At 54.6% G+C, this 13,529-nt stretch overlaps 1 protein-coding gene across 1 annotated transcript; it reads right to left on the minus strand.

Annotated features, from left to right (window-relative positions):
* Positions 1 to 686: 686 nt before the first annotated feature.
* LOC138726340 (uncharacterized) lies at positions 687 to 12,268 on the minus strand. The gene is made up of 11 exons (XM_069868024.1): positions 11,946 to 12,268; positions 11,473 to 11,710; positions 8,544 to 8,888; positions 6,789 to 7,058; positions 6,173 to 6,289; positions 4,884 to 4,985; positions 3,279 to 3,401; positions 2,646 to 2,738; positions 2,260 to 2,352; positions 1,943 to 2,000; positions 687 to 738 (listed from the first exon to the last, which is right to left on the minus strand). Exons 2-11 carry the CDS (start codon positions 11,525 to 11,527, stop codon positions 687 to 689), a joined length of 1,308 nt encoding a protein of 435 aa, XP_069724125.1. The 5' UTR covers positions 11,528 to 11,710; positions 11,946 to 12,268.
* Between the last annotated feature and the right edge of the window lie 1,261 nt (positions 12,269 to 13,529).

A 13,529-nucleotide genomic window follows, 5' to 3' on the forward strand; every position in this document is an offset into this window, starting at 1 on the left:
AGAAAGATATTGAGGGGCTGCAGTGTGTCCAGAGGAGGGCAATGAGTCTGGTGAAGGGTCTGGAGCACAAGTCTTACGGGGAGGAGCTGAGGGACCTGGGGCTGCTTAGCCTGGAGAAGAGGAGGCTGAGGGGGGACCTCATCACTCTCTGCAGCTCCTGGTAAGGAGGTTGGAGTGAGGTGGATGCTGGGCTCCTCTCCCATCTAAGAAGGGATTGGATGAGAGGAAATGGCCTCAAGTTACACCAGGGGAGGTTTAGATTGGATATCAGGAAAAATTTCTTCACTGACAGAGTGGTGAAACCCTGGCAGAGGCTGCCCAGGGCAGTGGGGGGGTCTCCACCCCTGGAGGGGGTCAGAAAGTGTGTAGATGTGGCACCTGGGGACAGGGTTTAGCAGGCACCGTGGGGTTGGGCTGAGGGTTTGACTAGATGTGCTGAGAGGGCTTTTCCAACCTCAGTGATCCTATGATTCTAAACTTTAGGGCATGTTTTTCAAGAGAAAGGAAGGAAATGAATGTACGTTTGGCCTTCCCCAGTTCGGTGTTAAATATAAAAGGCAGGAGCGAGTTCATTTTGTTGCTGTTTATTACGGTTGTTGCGGAAAGTCAAATCAACTGAAACCAAGAGCCCTGAACCCGTCAAGTTTGGGTTGACTCAGCCAAACCTGAATCACCCCAACCATCCTCTAACGAGTGGAAACAGCATCCTTGCTGCGGAGCTGAGACATTTCGAAGGACCTGGAAGGAAGAGGAGGTGCGTGTGCTGAGCATCACCGGAGCCAGGAGCTCTGCGAGCCCATCCAGACCTGCCCCGTGTGCCAGGCAGAGGCAAGGGCTGTGGTGGCCTCTCCCTCTGCACCCGCTCTTGCATGGCCCAAAGACACAACACGACCTTCCAAATGGCTGTGGGTCTGATACTTGCTCCTCTCTCTCTCGGGGTGGTGAGGAGCTGGCTGAGGCCCATGAGGTTGCGTTCCTGCAGGGCGCACAGATTGGCCAAGCCTAAATGCACCAACAGCGTGGCTGAAACCCAGAGCGCTGGGGGGAAACCAGCAGGAATTAAAGCTTAAAGGCTTCAGGCTGAGGCCAGAAGGGAGGGATTTGTGGGGAGATGTGAGCAGGCACTCAAGCACTTTGCAGGCTGGAGACCTTGTGTGCTGGTTGACAGCGACTGAACGTGAGCCAGCAGTGTACCCGGGTGCCCAAGAAGGCCAACAGCATCTTGGCTTGGATCAGAAACAGAGTGGCCAGCGGGAGCAGGGAAGGAATTCTGCCCCTGTAGTTGGTGCTGTTGAGGCTGCACCTCGAATCCCGGGCTCAGTTTTGGGCACCTCGTTTCACGAAAGACTTTGAGGGGCTGGAGCGCGTCCAGAGAAAGGAATGGAGCTGGGGAAGGGGCTGGAGAACAAGTCTTACGAGCAATGGCTGAGGGACCTGGGGTGGTTTAGCCTGGAGGCTGAGGGGAGACCTTATCACTGTCTAAAACCACCTGGAAGGAGGTTGCAGAGAGGTGGGTGCTGGTCTCTTCTCCCAAGTCACGGGCGATAGGACAAGAGGGAATGGGCTCAGGCTGCCCCAGGGCAGGTTCAAGTTGGGCATTAGGGAAGTCTTCTTCACAGAAAGGTTCTCAAGCACTGGCAGAGGCTGCCCAGGGAGGTGGCAGTGTCCCCATCCCTGGAAGGGTTTAAAAGGCGAGTAGGTGAAGTGCTTAGGGATGTGATTTTGTAGTGGACAGGTATGGTTGGACTCCATGATCTCAAAGGTCTTTTCCAGCCTAGGGATTCTATGATTCTATGGCCTCTCCCAGAGGTGAAACCAGGGGCTTGGAGGGCAGGGCTCGGGGTCTAGGACATAAAGCAGGGCAGAGGACAGTTTCCATGTCCCGGTCTTTTCTCTTGAAGACAGTATGAATTTACACAGAAAAAGGCAATAGAGAATCTACCTTTCCTTGTCCACTCGAGTGGAATCGTATTCCTTCAGCCAGCCCTGGGTCGTGTGATCTGTGAAAGGACAAGTCTGTTCCCAGGCGTCAGGACAAAGGGTTTGAGAGGCATCGAGAGCCCAGGATGGGGTGTTGTACTCAGGGGAGGGTGGCCGGGGCTCGCTGGGATGGGACAGGGGATGGGAGAGGGATGGGGGCCTTCGTGTGAGCCCACAAACAGTGTTGAATTAATTCCCATGGTTGCTGGCTGGTGTGAGGAGCAGCTCTAGGTAGAAGGTGCTGGGAGGGGCAGGGAGAGCAGGAGCAGGGAGACTTACAGCAGAGGTAGATAGCGAGGAGCGGGAGCGCTGACACGGCCGCTGTGCTGATGGCGAGGGCGGTCACCTCCACGAACTCCGTGCATCCTTCTTCTGGCAAAGCAGAGCAGGGGTCGGTACAAAACGCCGCCCGAGCACAAGGAGGAAAAGGCACATTCCCACCATGAAAATACACACACACAAAACTCCCAAAAGAGCGGGTTGAAAACTAGCTTGGCTTTTGCAAAGATTTCACTTCCTTGAAAATACCAATTTGATGGATTTTTTTGGAGCAGATCAAAGTCCAAATGGCTGAGTTGAAGGGATATTGGGATTACGGATCATGGACAAGGTTGAGCCTCAGTGTGACAAAGCCTTGGGGTGGTCACCGGCGCGTCCCCTCTCACCGTGGCGATTGTGGATGTTCTTGATGAGGAAGCTGGTCGTCAGCACCACCGCCACCACCCCTCCTGGAGCAGCGTAGCCCAGCGTGCGTTGTGCTGGCCGAGGGAAAGGTGAGAAAGCGATGTTAGCGTGTGCTACAAGACGTGGGTCGGGGTCTACCTGCACCCATGAACTGGTGTGAAATCCACCAGCTGGAGTTAGCACAGAAGCAGAAATAAAGGTTTTATTTAAAAAAACTTAAGGATGAGATTTTAGAATCATGGATTGGTTTGGGTTGGAAGGGACCTCAAAGCCCATCCAGTTCCACTCCCGCCATGGGCAGGGACACCTCCCACTGGATCAGGGGCTCCAAGCCCCATCCAACCTGCCCTTGAACCCCTCCAGGGATGGGGCAGCCACCCCTGCTCTGGGCAACCTGGGCCAGGGCCTCCCCACCCTCACAGCAAAACATTTCTCCCTAATTCTCATCTCGATCTCCCCTCTTGCAGCTCAAAACCGTTCTCCTCATCCTTTCCCTGCCCTCCCTGATCCAGAGCCCCTCCCCAGCTTTCCTGCAGCCCCTTTCAGTACCGGAAGGAATTTTTTCATGGACCAGTTTTCTCTCGCTCCCTGCCATCCTTCGCAGAGCAGCTCACCTGTTTTGCTTTTCAGTTGGATGAACTTTGTTGGCTGGAAGGTCACAGTGGCTGAGACCAGGAAGGTTACCACGATCACGTACGTAAGGGCGATCTCCGGCAGTATCATCGCAATAGAAGGGCCTGAAAGAAGCCAGGACGTGGCAGAGCACCAGCTCTTGTGCTTACACCTTCAGCACTGTGCAACCCTCCACTGTATCTCTTTCCCAGGCTCTGCTGACTCCCAGCCTTTTCCATCTGTCCCTGCAAGCAGCCTCTCCACCCATTGATCATTTGAATTCCCTTCTGCAATTAACTCTGGGAAGGGTCTCTGGGGAAAGGGGAATAACTCAATTGATTGTGTGGATGGGCGTGTGATCCATACGGTGGGCCAGGTTCCAATCACTAGATGCAATCACACAGCAAGAAGCTGTGTGTCTCTGTCTGGCTGGGTCTGTCCTCAGGTGTTTAGTGGTGTGACCTCTCTCTCCAGGCCACTGCCTTCCTTTCTGAGTTCCCTTCTTCCTCCTCTTCTTCCCCATGACTCCACATCTCCCATGAGGTTTTCATCCTGCACGGTTCGCACACAAAGAATTGCTTTTCCGTGCTGCATCTTGCCTTCAGTGCTGGCTCAGTGCTGGGTCCAGCCCTGTTCAGTGTCTTTATCAATGACCTGGATGAAGGCATCGAGTGCACCCTTAGCAAGTTTGCGGATGACACTAAGCTGGGTGGAAGTGTTGATCTGCTAGAGGGTCAGGAGGCTCCAAAGGGATCTGAACAGGCTGGACCGCTGGGTTGAGACCAATGGCAAGAGGTTTTAACAAGGCCAAATGCCGGGTCCTGCACTTGGGGCACAACAACCCTGAGCAGACTAGGAGAAGTCTGGCTGGAAAGCTGCCTGGAGGAGAAGGACCTGGGGGTGTTGGTTAACAGCGACTGAACATGAGCCAGCAGTGGCCCAGGTGGCCAAGAAGGCCAATGACATCTTGGCTTGGATCAGAAACGGCGTGGCCAGCAGGTCCAGGGAGGTTCTTCTCCCTCTGGACTCGGCACTGGTGAGACCGCTCCTCGAATCCTGTGTTCAGTTCTGGGCCTCTCACCACAAGAAGGATGTTGAGGCTCTGGAGCGAGTCCAGAGAAGAGCAACGAAGCTGGTGAGGGGGCTGGAGAACAAGAGGAACAGCTGAGAGAGCTGGGGGTGTTTAGCCTGGAGAAGAGGAGGCTGAGGGGAGACCTCATTGCTCTCTCCAACTACCTGAAAGGAGGTTGTGGAGAGGAGGGAGCTGGGCTCTTCTCCCAAGTGACAGGGGACAGGACGAGAGGGAATGGCCTCAAGCTCCACCAGGGGATGTTCAAGCTGGACATCAGGAAAAAATATTTCACAGAAAGGTTCATTGGGCACTGGCAGAGGCTGCCCAGGGAGGGGGTTGAGTCACCTTCCCTGGAGGGGTTTAAGGGACGGGTGGACGAGGTGCAAAGGGACATGGTTTAGTGATTGATGGGAATGGTTGGACTCGATGATCCGGTGGGTCTTTTCCAACCTGGTGATTCTTTGATTCTATGATTCTATCAAAGAAGTGCACAGCACCATCCACCCACCCCAAACTGGCCCCAGCCACCTCCTACCTTCCTCTCGCATCCAGAGGATCCCCGCGGTGCCTGCCAGGATGGAGGAGATGCACACCAGCCCGCAGGTGTAGGCGCTGAGCCACCTCCACAGCTCCCCTCCTAGAAACCAAGAGCAGCGAGGGGTGACTGCTGTGACCCCTCGGGATGTCCCGTACCAGCTCCCACCCCTTCCTCAGGTTGGAATGCAGCCCATCCCCACCTGGGATCCTGAGGACTATCCCTGTTGGGGGGGCTGGCCAACAGTGGCCAAACACGAGCCAGCAGTGGCCCAGGTGGCCAAGAAGGCTGAGAGCATCCTGGCTTGGCTCAGCCATGGGGTGGCCAGCAGGAGCAGGGAAGGGATCGTCCGCCTGGATGCCTTGGCACTGGTGAGGGTGCACCTCGAATCCCGGTTCAGTTTTGGGGCCCACAGTGCAGGAGAGACCCTGAGGGGCTGGAATGCATCTGGAGAAGGGAATAGAGCTGGGGAGGGGGCTGGAGAACAGGGGTTTTGGGAGACGTTGAAGAATCTGGGACTGTTTACCCTGGAGAAGAGGAGGCTGAGGGGAGGCCTCATCGCTCTCTGCAGCTCCTGGAAAGGAGGTTGGAGCGAGCTGGGTGCTGGGCTCTGCTCCCTAGTAACAAGGGGTAGGATGAGTAGAAATGGCCTCAAGTTGTGCCAAGAGAGTCTTAGATTGGATATTAGAAAATATTTCTTCCCTGAGAGAGCAGTGAAGCCCTGGCAGAGGCTGCCCAGGGCAGTGGGGGAGTCTCCATCCTTGGAGGCTTTGAAAACATGTGTGGCAGTGGCATTTTGGCACAGGGTTCAGCAGGCACGTTGGGGCTGGGCTGACAGTTGGACTGGATGAGCTGATAGGTCTTTTCAAACCCCAAGGGGTTTCTGACCTGCTCTTTAGCGTGGGAAGCTGGAAAGGTCTCTGTGCCCTGGGTACATTTTGTTAAACATACTCCTAAAGATGGAACCTTGCAATAAAATGCTCCCAAGAAACACCTTTTTCTATAAATGTGTCAGTCAATCACCTCAACCATCCACAACAAAAATGTTGGGGAAGTGCCCAGCTCGAACCTTGCTTGTAAACAGAGTAAAATCAGGTTTTGTCGTTAAAAAATTTGCCAAGGAATGTTTCTCTGATCTTATAAAACCTAGCAAGCTGATTTGAAGAAGAGATGTCCAGACAGCTGGAAAGGGAATCAAATGATGCCCAGTTCTTCTCACAACAACGCGTCTCTCCGCCTTGTCAAATGAGGGAATGGATGGCTTGGCTGCCCCTCAACCACAGACTCACTTATTCTTAGCTTTTCAGACTGGCAGACAGGAAAAATTAATCCCCATCCTGAGACGGCAGCAAAGACCACAGCAACCACTGCAACCCTCAGCATGTCCTGCAAGGGAGGGGAGAGACCTGGAAAAGAAGCCAGGAGTCAGGGCATTGGCAGGACCAGCATGGATGGCTCTGGTGGGCCTTGGGGCTCCTCTGTCACCAGGATGGATTGCATTTATCTTCCAGCTAGTGGTCAAACCAGCCCTCTCTACTGCACTCTGTGCTCCATGGAATGTCCAGTCTGGGATGCACGCTGCCCTTCTGGCCTCAACCCCTCCCATGCCCATGTCCTACTCAACGTCACCTTGGTCAAGGGTCATCGCTAGGGACCTTCTCTAAGAGGGAACAGCCAGTCTCCTGCTGCCCATCGTGCCAAGGACCGTGCCTTGGTGGGATCAGAGGTTGGGAATTATTGCTGATCATCCTGTGATGGAGAGCTCCTGTCAACGGCACATGGGCCACAACCTCACGAGAGGGCATCAGGACCTTGGGGAATGGAGGTGGGATAGGCTGAAACCACCCAGGGATCCCCAGGGAAGGGTACAGAGCAGTGAGAGGGGAAACCCTCAGCAGTAATCACCTGCAACAGTGATGTTCAGGGAGGCTTCCTCCCAGCTTATCCCATTGCTGGCATTGCAGGAGTAGGAGCCGCAGTCCGATTTCTTGACCGGTCTCAGGTACAAGATGCTGAGACCATCAGAGGTGTGAACGTATCTGGCTGGGGGAAGCGGCTTCCCATCCTTCTTCCAGGTGAAGGTGTCCACCCTGTCTTCTGCCACCTCACAGAGCACCTCGCCGGGGGCCTGGGCCACGAGGGCACTGCTCCGGAGCCGAGGGCGAGACACAGGCTCTGGAAAGAGGACAGAAACACCAACACTTCCATCAGACCCAACCTGGAGCGTCTGTGATGGGGATCTGGCCTGTAGCTGTCACTGCAGCATCCCTGAGTCTGCAACGCTGCAACCACAGGCACCTTTTCCTTGGAAAGTCTCGTGCTGCACAGGGCTGCTCTGCTTTCCATAGAATCATGGAATGGTTTGGGGTGGAAGGGACCTCAAAGCCCATCCAGTTCCACCCCTGCCATGGGCAGAGACACCTCCCACTGGATCAGGGGCTCCAAGCCCCATCCAACCTGGCCTTGAACCCCTCCAGGGATGGGGCAGCCACCCCTGCTCTGGGCAACCTGAGCCAGGGCCTCTCAACCCTGACAGCAAAATCTCTCCTCTTGCAGCTCAAACCCGTTCCCCCTCATCCTGTCCCTGCCCTCCCTGATCCAGAGCCCCTCCCCAGCTCTCTTGGAGCCCCTCTTGAGGCTTGGGTTTCTTTCTCTAGCTGAGGCATTGCTTTCATTGCATTTGAGTATCCCCAGGGCATTTTAAAATGTATCAGGAAATGGGGGAAAAGGAGAAAAGTACACAGATCTCATTTAGATTTTCATGTGGTGGAAAGGAGGATGTGCTGAAGGCCTATGGCAGCGTTATGGCAGCAGAGTTATCACAGCAAAGGAGGGTGATGCCAAAGCACATTAGGGAATTGTTTGGAAGAGGAGGCAGAGGGGAGACCTCTTTGCTCTCTACAGCTACCTGGAAGGAGGTTGTGGAGAGAAGAGAGCTGGGCTCTTCTCCCAAGTGACAGGGGACAGGACGAGAGGGAATGGCCTCAAGCTCCGCCAGGGGAGGATCAGGCTGAACATCAGGAAAAAATATTTCACAGAAAGGGTCATTGGGCACTGGCAGAGGCTGCCCAGGGAGGGGGTTGAGTCACCTTCCCTGGAGGGGTTTAAGGGATGGGTGGATGAGGTGCAAAGGGGCATGGGTTAGTGATGGATGGGAATGGTTGGACTCGATGATCCAGTGGGTCTTTTCCAACCTGGCAATTCTGTGATTCTATGATTCTTATATTGAGGAGAACGTTTGTATTATTCTAAGTGAACTCTTCTCTCTGTGAGAGCAGCTGCTGCCTGCAGATTGTGGTCTAGGAGTCAGGATGGGCAGCGGGGCAGCTGGGTTCTGTTCCCAGCAGTCCCTCAATCTCTGCTCAGAGAGTAGAAAACAGGGGAGGAAATCGCCTTTCCAGGAAGGAGCCTGCACCTCTGTCGCCTTAGAACGTCTCCTTGGGCATCTCTATCAAATCTTCTCCACTGGGACAGGCTGGAAACCTCTTCCCAAAATCTCCGTGGGGACGTCTACATGCATGGCAGGTTCAAACCAACCCATTAGCTCCAAGCCCTTCCCCAGAGCCCTTTGCTTCATTGATGATCCATGTACAGTCAGATAACAACACGGCCCTGCCTGCATCCATCACCCCGCTCCTCCCTCCCATGCCCACCACTTACTGAGGACTTCAAGCAGGATTTTCAGGCTCTTGCTGTTTCCCACATTGACAGTCACTTTGTAGAGCCCACTGTCGCTTTCCTGGACATCCTCCAGCAAGAGGGATCCATTGGATGGATGGAACATGGCTCGTCCTGTGTAGAGCGCGTGGATGGCTGGGTTGTGAGACCCCCTGTAGTACTGCAGGATGGTGTTGGAGCTGGTGCCATTGAGGAACTCCCATCGCGTGGACTCGATGTGCGTGACATTATCCGGACCAGGAAGCAGCACCGAGGATCCCACAGCAGTGACTTTCCTCCTGAGGACTCCAGGCACTCCTGCAGCCTGTCGCAGAGGCACCAGCAGCCCTGGATGGCAGGGGAGGGGAAGATGATCTGGGCAGACGGAGCAAGTCAACATGGTTTGGTGGAGGGTTTGGGGGGCCCAAGGACACACATGGGGACTTGGACCACTTGGTCAGTGCCTCTCACAAGACTGTTGTCATTGCCTGTCATGCTCCCAGCCAGGGAGACATCCCAGCCAGAGCCGATAGAGGTGCCTAAATAGAGCACAGGGTGCTTGGGGGTGCCCACCTGCAGGGCTGTGAGCTTTTTCTACTCCAGTTCTGTGTGCATTTGGGTGGCATTTCCAGAAGGGACTTCCTAATCCTCACATAATTTCTGTGGTTCATCCCCGTTTCCTGGTCTCATTTGGGGCTGAAAGTGCCCACACATTCACAGGGTTGTGGTTGTATCCCCAAAACACATGGCAGTTCCTGGGCTTGGCACGACTTGGACCCTAACAGCCACTTGAGGACTTCAAGAGAAGCCGCTCTAGGTAGGTCACAGCACCCAGGGACCTCAAAGCCCATCCAGTTCCACCTCCTGCCATGGGCAGGGACACCTCCCACTGCATCAGGGGCTCCAAGCCCCATCCAACCTGGCCTTGAACCCCTCCAGGGATGGGGCAGACACCACTGCTCTGGGCAGCCTGGGCCAGGGCCTCCCCACCCTCACAGCAAAACATTTCTCCCTAAGATTTCATCTCAATCTCCCCTCTTCCAGCTCAAAACCATTCTCTGTGTCTTCTCCCTGCCCTCCCTGCTCAGGAGCCCCTCCCTGGCTTTCCTGGAGCCCCTTTCAGCCCTGGAAGCTGCTCTAAGGTCTCCCCACAGCCTTCTCCTCTCCAGGCTGAACAACCCCAACTCTCCCAGCCTGTCCTCCTACAGGAGGTTCTCCAGCCCTCGGATCATCTCTGTGGCCTCCCCTAGAATCGCTCCAACAGCTCTAAACTGAGGCTTTAAAGCATGAGGCAGCCCTAGGCAGACAAAATGAAGGAAAAGGTGTTTATCTACCCAGACAGAGGTCCAGTTTATTGCTGGTAGCAATCCTAGTGCTTCTTAGGAGGTTGCTCTGAAGCAGAAACCAGGATTTCTGCTGAAGGTCCTCTTCTCCTCCTCAAAGCTGTCAGTCGAGCCCTTGCAAAGGAGCATCACGGCTGAGACTCTCCCAGACAGGGACTGGTGGCAGCGATCCCTGCCTGTCCCCACAGAGCCACCGCTGTGCAACCGCGGCCACTCTTCCCAAGAGAAGAGATCTCATAAAACCCTATTTCCAGCCCCGGCTGTGCAAACGTGGCCACGCTTCCCAAGAGAAGAGATCTCATAAAAACCCCATTTCCAGCCACCGCAGGGAGGCCGAGGGATGCTGCACAGGCAGGATGATCCCAGCTCAGAGCCACCAGCCGCACAGGCTGTTTGCTCTTCTCTCTCCATCGTATCTTGGTTCCTGCCCTGATAAGCAGATATTCAGGCAGTTACACCGCCGCCTGCTGTCTCTGCAAACAATTCTGCAATCTGTCTCTTGTCCTCTGCCCAGTGATTGCTCCGAGCTATTTTGCGGCACAAATGGCAAAGAAAATAGGCGTAACAATCCAAGGACATCTGGTGGGTTTCATTTCTCACTGCCATCACCCTGAGAAGCAGCTACTGGGTTTTATTTTGGCACCTTCATCCCCTTCAGACTCTGGGACGTGCAGGGAGAAGAAACCACCTTATGACTGAAAATCCCCTTGCCCTAGAAGAATTCTACAAGGAGGTTGGAGCGAGTTGAGTGCTGGGCTCTTCTCCCAGGTAAGAAGAGAGGATGAGAGGAAATGGCCTCGAGTTGCAGCAGGGGAGGTTCAGGTTGGATATCAGGGAATAATTCTTCCCTAAAAGGGTTCTCGGGCACTGGAACAGCTGCTCAGGGCAGTGCTGGAGTCCCCATCCCTGGAGGGGTTTAAAAGATTGGCAGACAAAGCGCTCAAGGATCTTGTTCAGAGGAGGACAGGGACAGCTGAGCTCGGTGGTCTCAAAGGTCTTTTCCAACCAAACGGTTCTATGATTCCATGAACACTGTTTCTACAGACCATGTGGTCCTACTAGCAGAAAGTAAGACAGAACACTTCCTCACAGGCATCTTTTTATAGCTACAACATCCAAAGCTCGTTCAATCGACACTCAGAGCTCACTAACATCACGGCATCAGAAGATCTGGGATTATTGCCATGGGTTTCTTTTCTATTTCAGGTGCTCGCCTTGAATATCTTTGTACATTTGTGCTCCAGTGCAGCCAGTGCAGCTGTAAGGACCATGGTGAGGCTGCTCACACGAGGATAACTGCAATAAATTCGGTGTTATCACATACATCAGCCCCAGTATAAAGCTCTGCCACAGACTTCAGCTTCGCACTGTGCCTGCTCCTGAGCTGCTTCTACCTCCTCTGCCTTTGGGCAGCAAGGCAGACACACCTTTCCCCTTCAGGTTAAGCATTTTGCCCCGTCTAAGAAGTCTGAGTGCATGGACTGAGTGTCCCCATGCACAACAGCATCGCTCGAGTGAAGCCTCAGGTTCCCCGTGGCGAGGATCTGCCAGACGGCAGCGGTACCTCACCCAGCCTGGGGACAATTTACCTGCAAGGAGCATCCAGCTGGTCACCAGCAGCTCTGCGGGGCGGCACGTCCACATCTGTCCAGGAAAAACGCCTCCAAAATTACCCTGCTTTTAAAACTGCCCCTTAAAAGTCCACCCTGTGAGGAGAGTAACAGGTCAGGCTGTACCACGGGAGGAGTTTCTGCAGTCTCAGTGGCCGGACTCGTGATGCTCGTGCAGGCAGCGCTGCCACTGGTCCCGGTTTGGGCTGGCTCCGACCTCGCTGTTCTCCTGGTGATGCTCCTCTCCTTCCTCGCTGCCTCCTGTCCTGCTGGGGACCCTTCCCGGTGGCTGCTCGGTGGCCGCTCCCCGGTGCTGTGCGCAGGCGGCGTGGGAAGGCAGAGCTCCCTGCGCATCCCTGCTCGGCGGCTGGAGCAGCGGCTGCCCATGCCCAGCCCTTCTGCCACCCCAAAGGGCCCTTCTGCAGCCCGTGGGGTCAGGGGCAGCCCTGAACGCACCCCAGAAACACCGACTTTATTGTCAGGCCAAACCAGGGAGAAGAGCCCACCTGAATCCTCTCCTAGCAGGGGTTTCCTATTTCAGTTCTTGCAGTGCTATAAATCACAGGGATGTCCCAGATCACTCCCGTGCCCTAAGACATCGACCCCCAAGCCTTTCTTACAGCTCAGCCACCGTCCATCCTGCCCCTGGGGAGAGGAGCCCAGCTCCACGAGCAGAGCAGATGCTGAACTCATCCTGCAGCCTCTTTCTAGTGGTGGCCAGGGGCTCGGGAGGGCTCGGAAACATTTGTCCCACTGTGAGCAGCTTTTTCCTCCACTAATCATGGAATGGTTTGGGTTGGAAGGGACCTCAAAGCCCACCCAGTTCCACCCCCTGTCATGGGCAGGGACACCTCCCACTGCATCACAAGCTTTCTGCAAAGGGAATTTCAGCTGAAGGGAGAGATGCGCCTGGGATCAGAGGACTCAGTTTCAAGTTCTGCACTGAGGAGCAAAGGGAGGAGAGACTTTGGAAGGTTTGAGCTCTGGGGAAAGCTTTCCTGCCCTGGTGAGCACGGCCAGCCCTGCCTGCCTCCCAGGGACCACCAGGGCCAGAGTGAGATGGATGCTGGGACAGGACAGCTGCATGTAAAGCATTGAGAAAGGGTGGGTGGATGCAGATGTCGTTGGGTTTGGAGCATCAACACGGTGATCCCCATTGGCTCCATCAGCCCTCTCTTCATGCTCCCTGCCAGCCTCAGAAAGCACCCAGCCCGTGCCTCCCACCTACCAGAGCAAATCCAACCCCTACATCACGGTCATCCCGATGCTGACATTGCCAACCCTTTTCCCATTTCTTGACCCTTCCTACCATTCTTTATCTCCTTCCAAACAATTATATTTCCCCCATCGGTCCTCATTTTGCTATCTCCACCCCCAAACTCAGCAGTCCTGATCCCCCAGCCCCAGGCAATCTCAGCTTTAGCTGCTATCGCCACTCTGCTTTCCCCTTGCAAGTCTTACCCCATAGAGGTCCCCAGTGCTCCCCTCTGTGATCTGAGCAGTTCAGTTGTTTCTCATTTCCCCTGCCTTGGCCACCACAAAATCCAGCTGCATCTTGCCCACGAGCTCCCAGCTTTGATGCTCCTCATGCTGTAATTTGTCACATCCACCGATCTTAAAGGTCCCTTCCATCCCAAAGCATTCTGTGATTCTCCAGACAGATATTTTGTTCACTTGCAGGAAGGATGAGCTGCTGTAGATGAGCATTACCCACCCATGTCCCCATCATCCATGTCCACCTCTTGCTTTGGTTACTCCAAAGAGTAATTGTTATCCATCAGGGCACTCTGACCCCATTAATCTTTCCCAGTTGCTGGAAGGAGACTTATCCTTGAAAAATGTCCTTCCAGGTTGCTGGAAGGAAACTTTATAAGACACATCATAGAATCCTAGAATGGTTTGTGTTGGAAGGGACCTCAAAGCCCATCCAGTTCCAACCCCCCTGCCACAAGAATGGACACCTCCTGCTGGACCAGGAAGCTCAAAGCCCCATCCAATCTGGCCTGGAACACTTCCATATTCTCCATTTAATCCTA

The sequence above is a fragment of the Phaenicophaeus curvirostris genome, chromosome 13, assembly GCF_032191515.1.
Source record: "Phaenicophaeus curvirostris isolate KB17595 chromosome 13, BPBGC_Pcur_1.0, whole genome shotgun sequence".
NCBI lineage: Eukaryota > Metazoa > Chordata > Aves > Cuculiformes > Cuculidae > Phaenicophaeus > Phaenicophaeus curvirostris.

Excerpts from the sequence above, each read along its gene's own strand:
- LOC138726340 (XM_069868024.1), bottom strand. The coding sequence starts at position 11,527 with ATGTGGACGTGCCGCCCCGCAGAGCTGCTGGTGACCAGCTGGATGCTC. Across the intron at positions 3,402-4,883 it reads CCTCTGGATGCGAGAGGAAG|GCCCTTCTATTGCGATGATA; the intron begins GTAGGAGGTGGC and ends GGCTTCTTTCAG. Across the intron at positions 739-1,942 it reads ACTCGAGTGGACAAGGAAAG|GTCCTTCGAAATGTCTCAGC; the intron begins GTAGATTCTCTA and ends TCTTCCTTCCAG.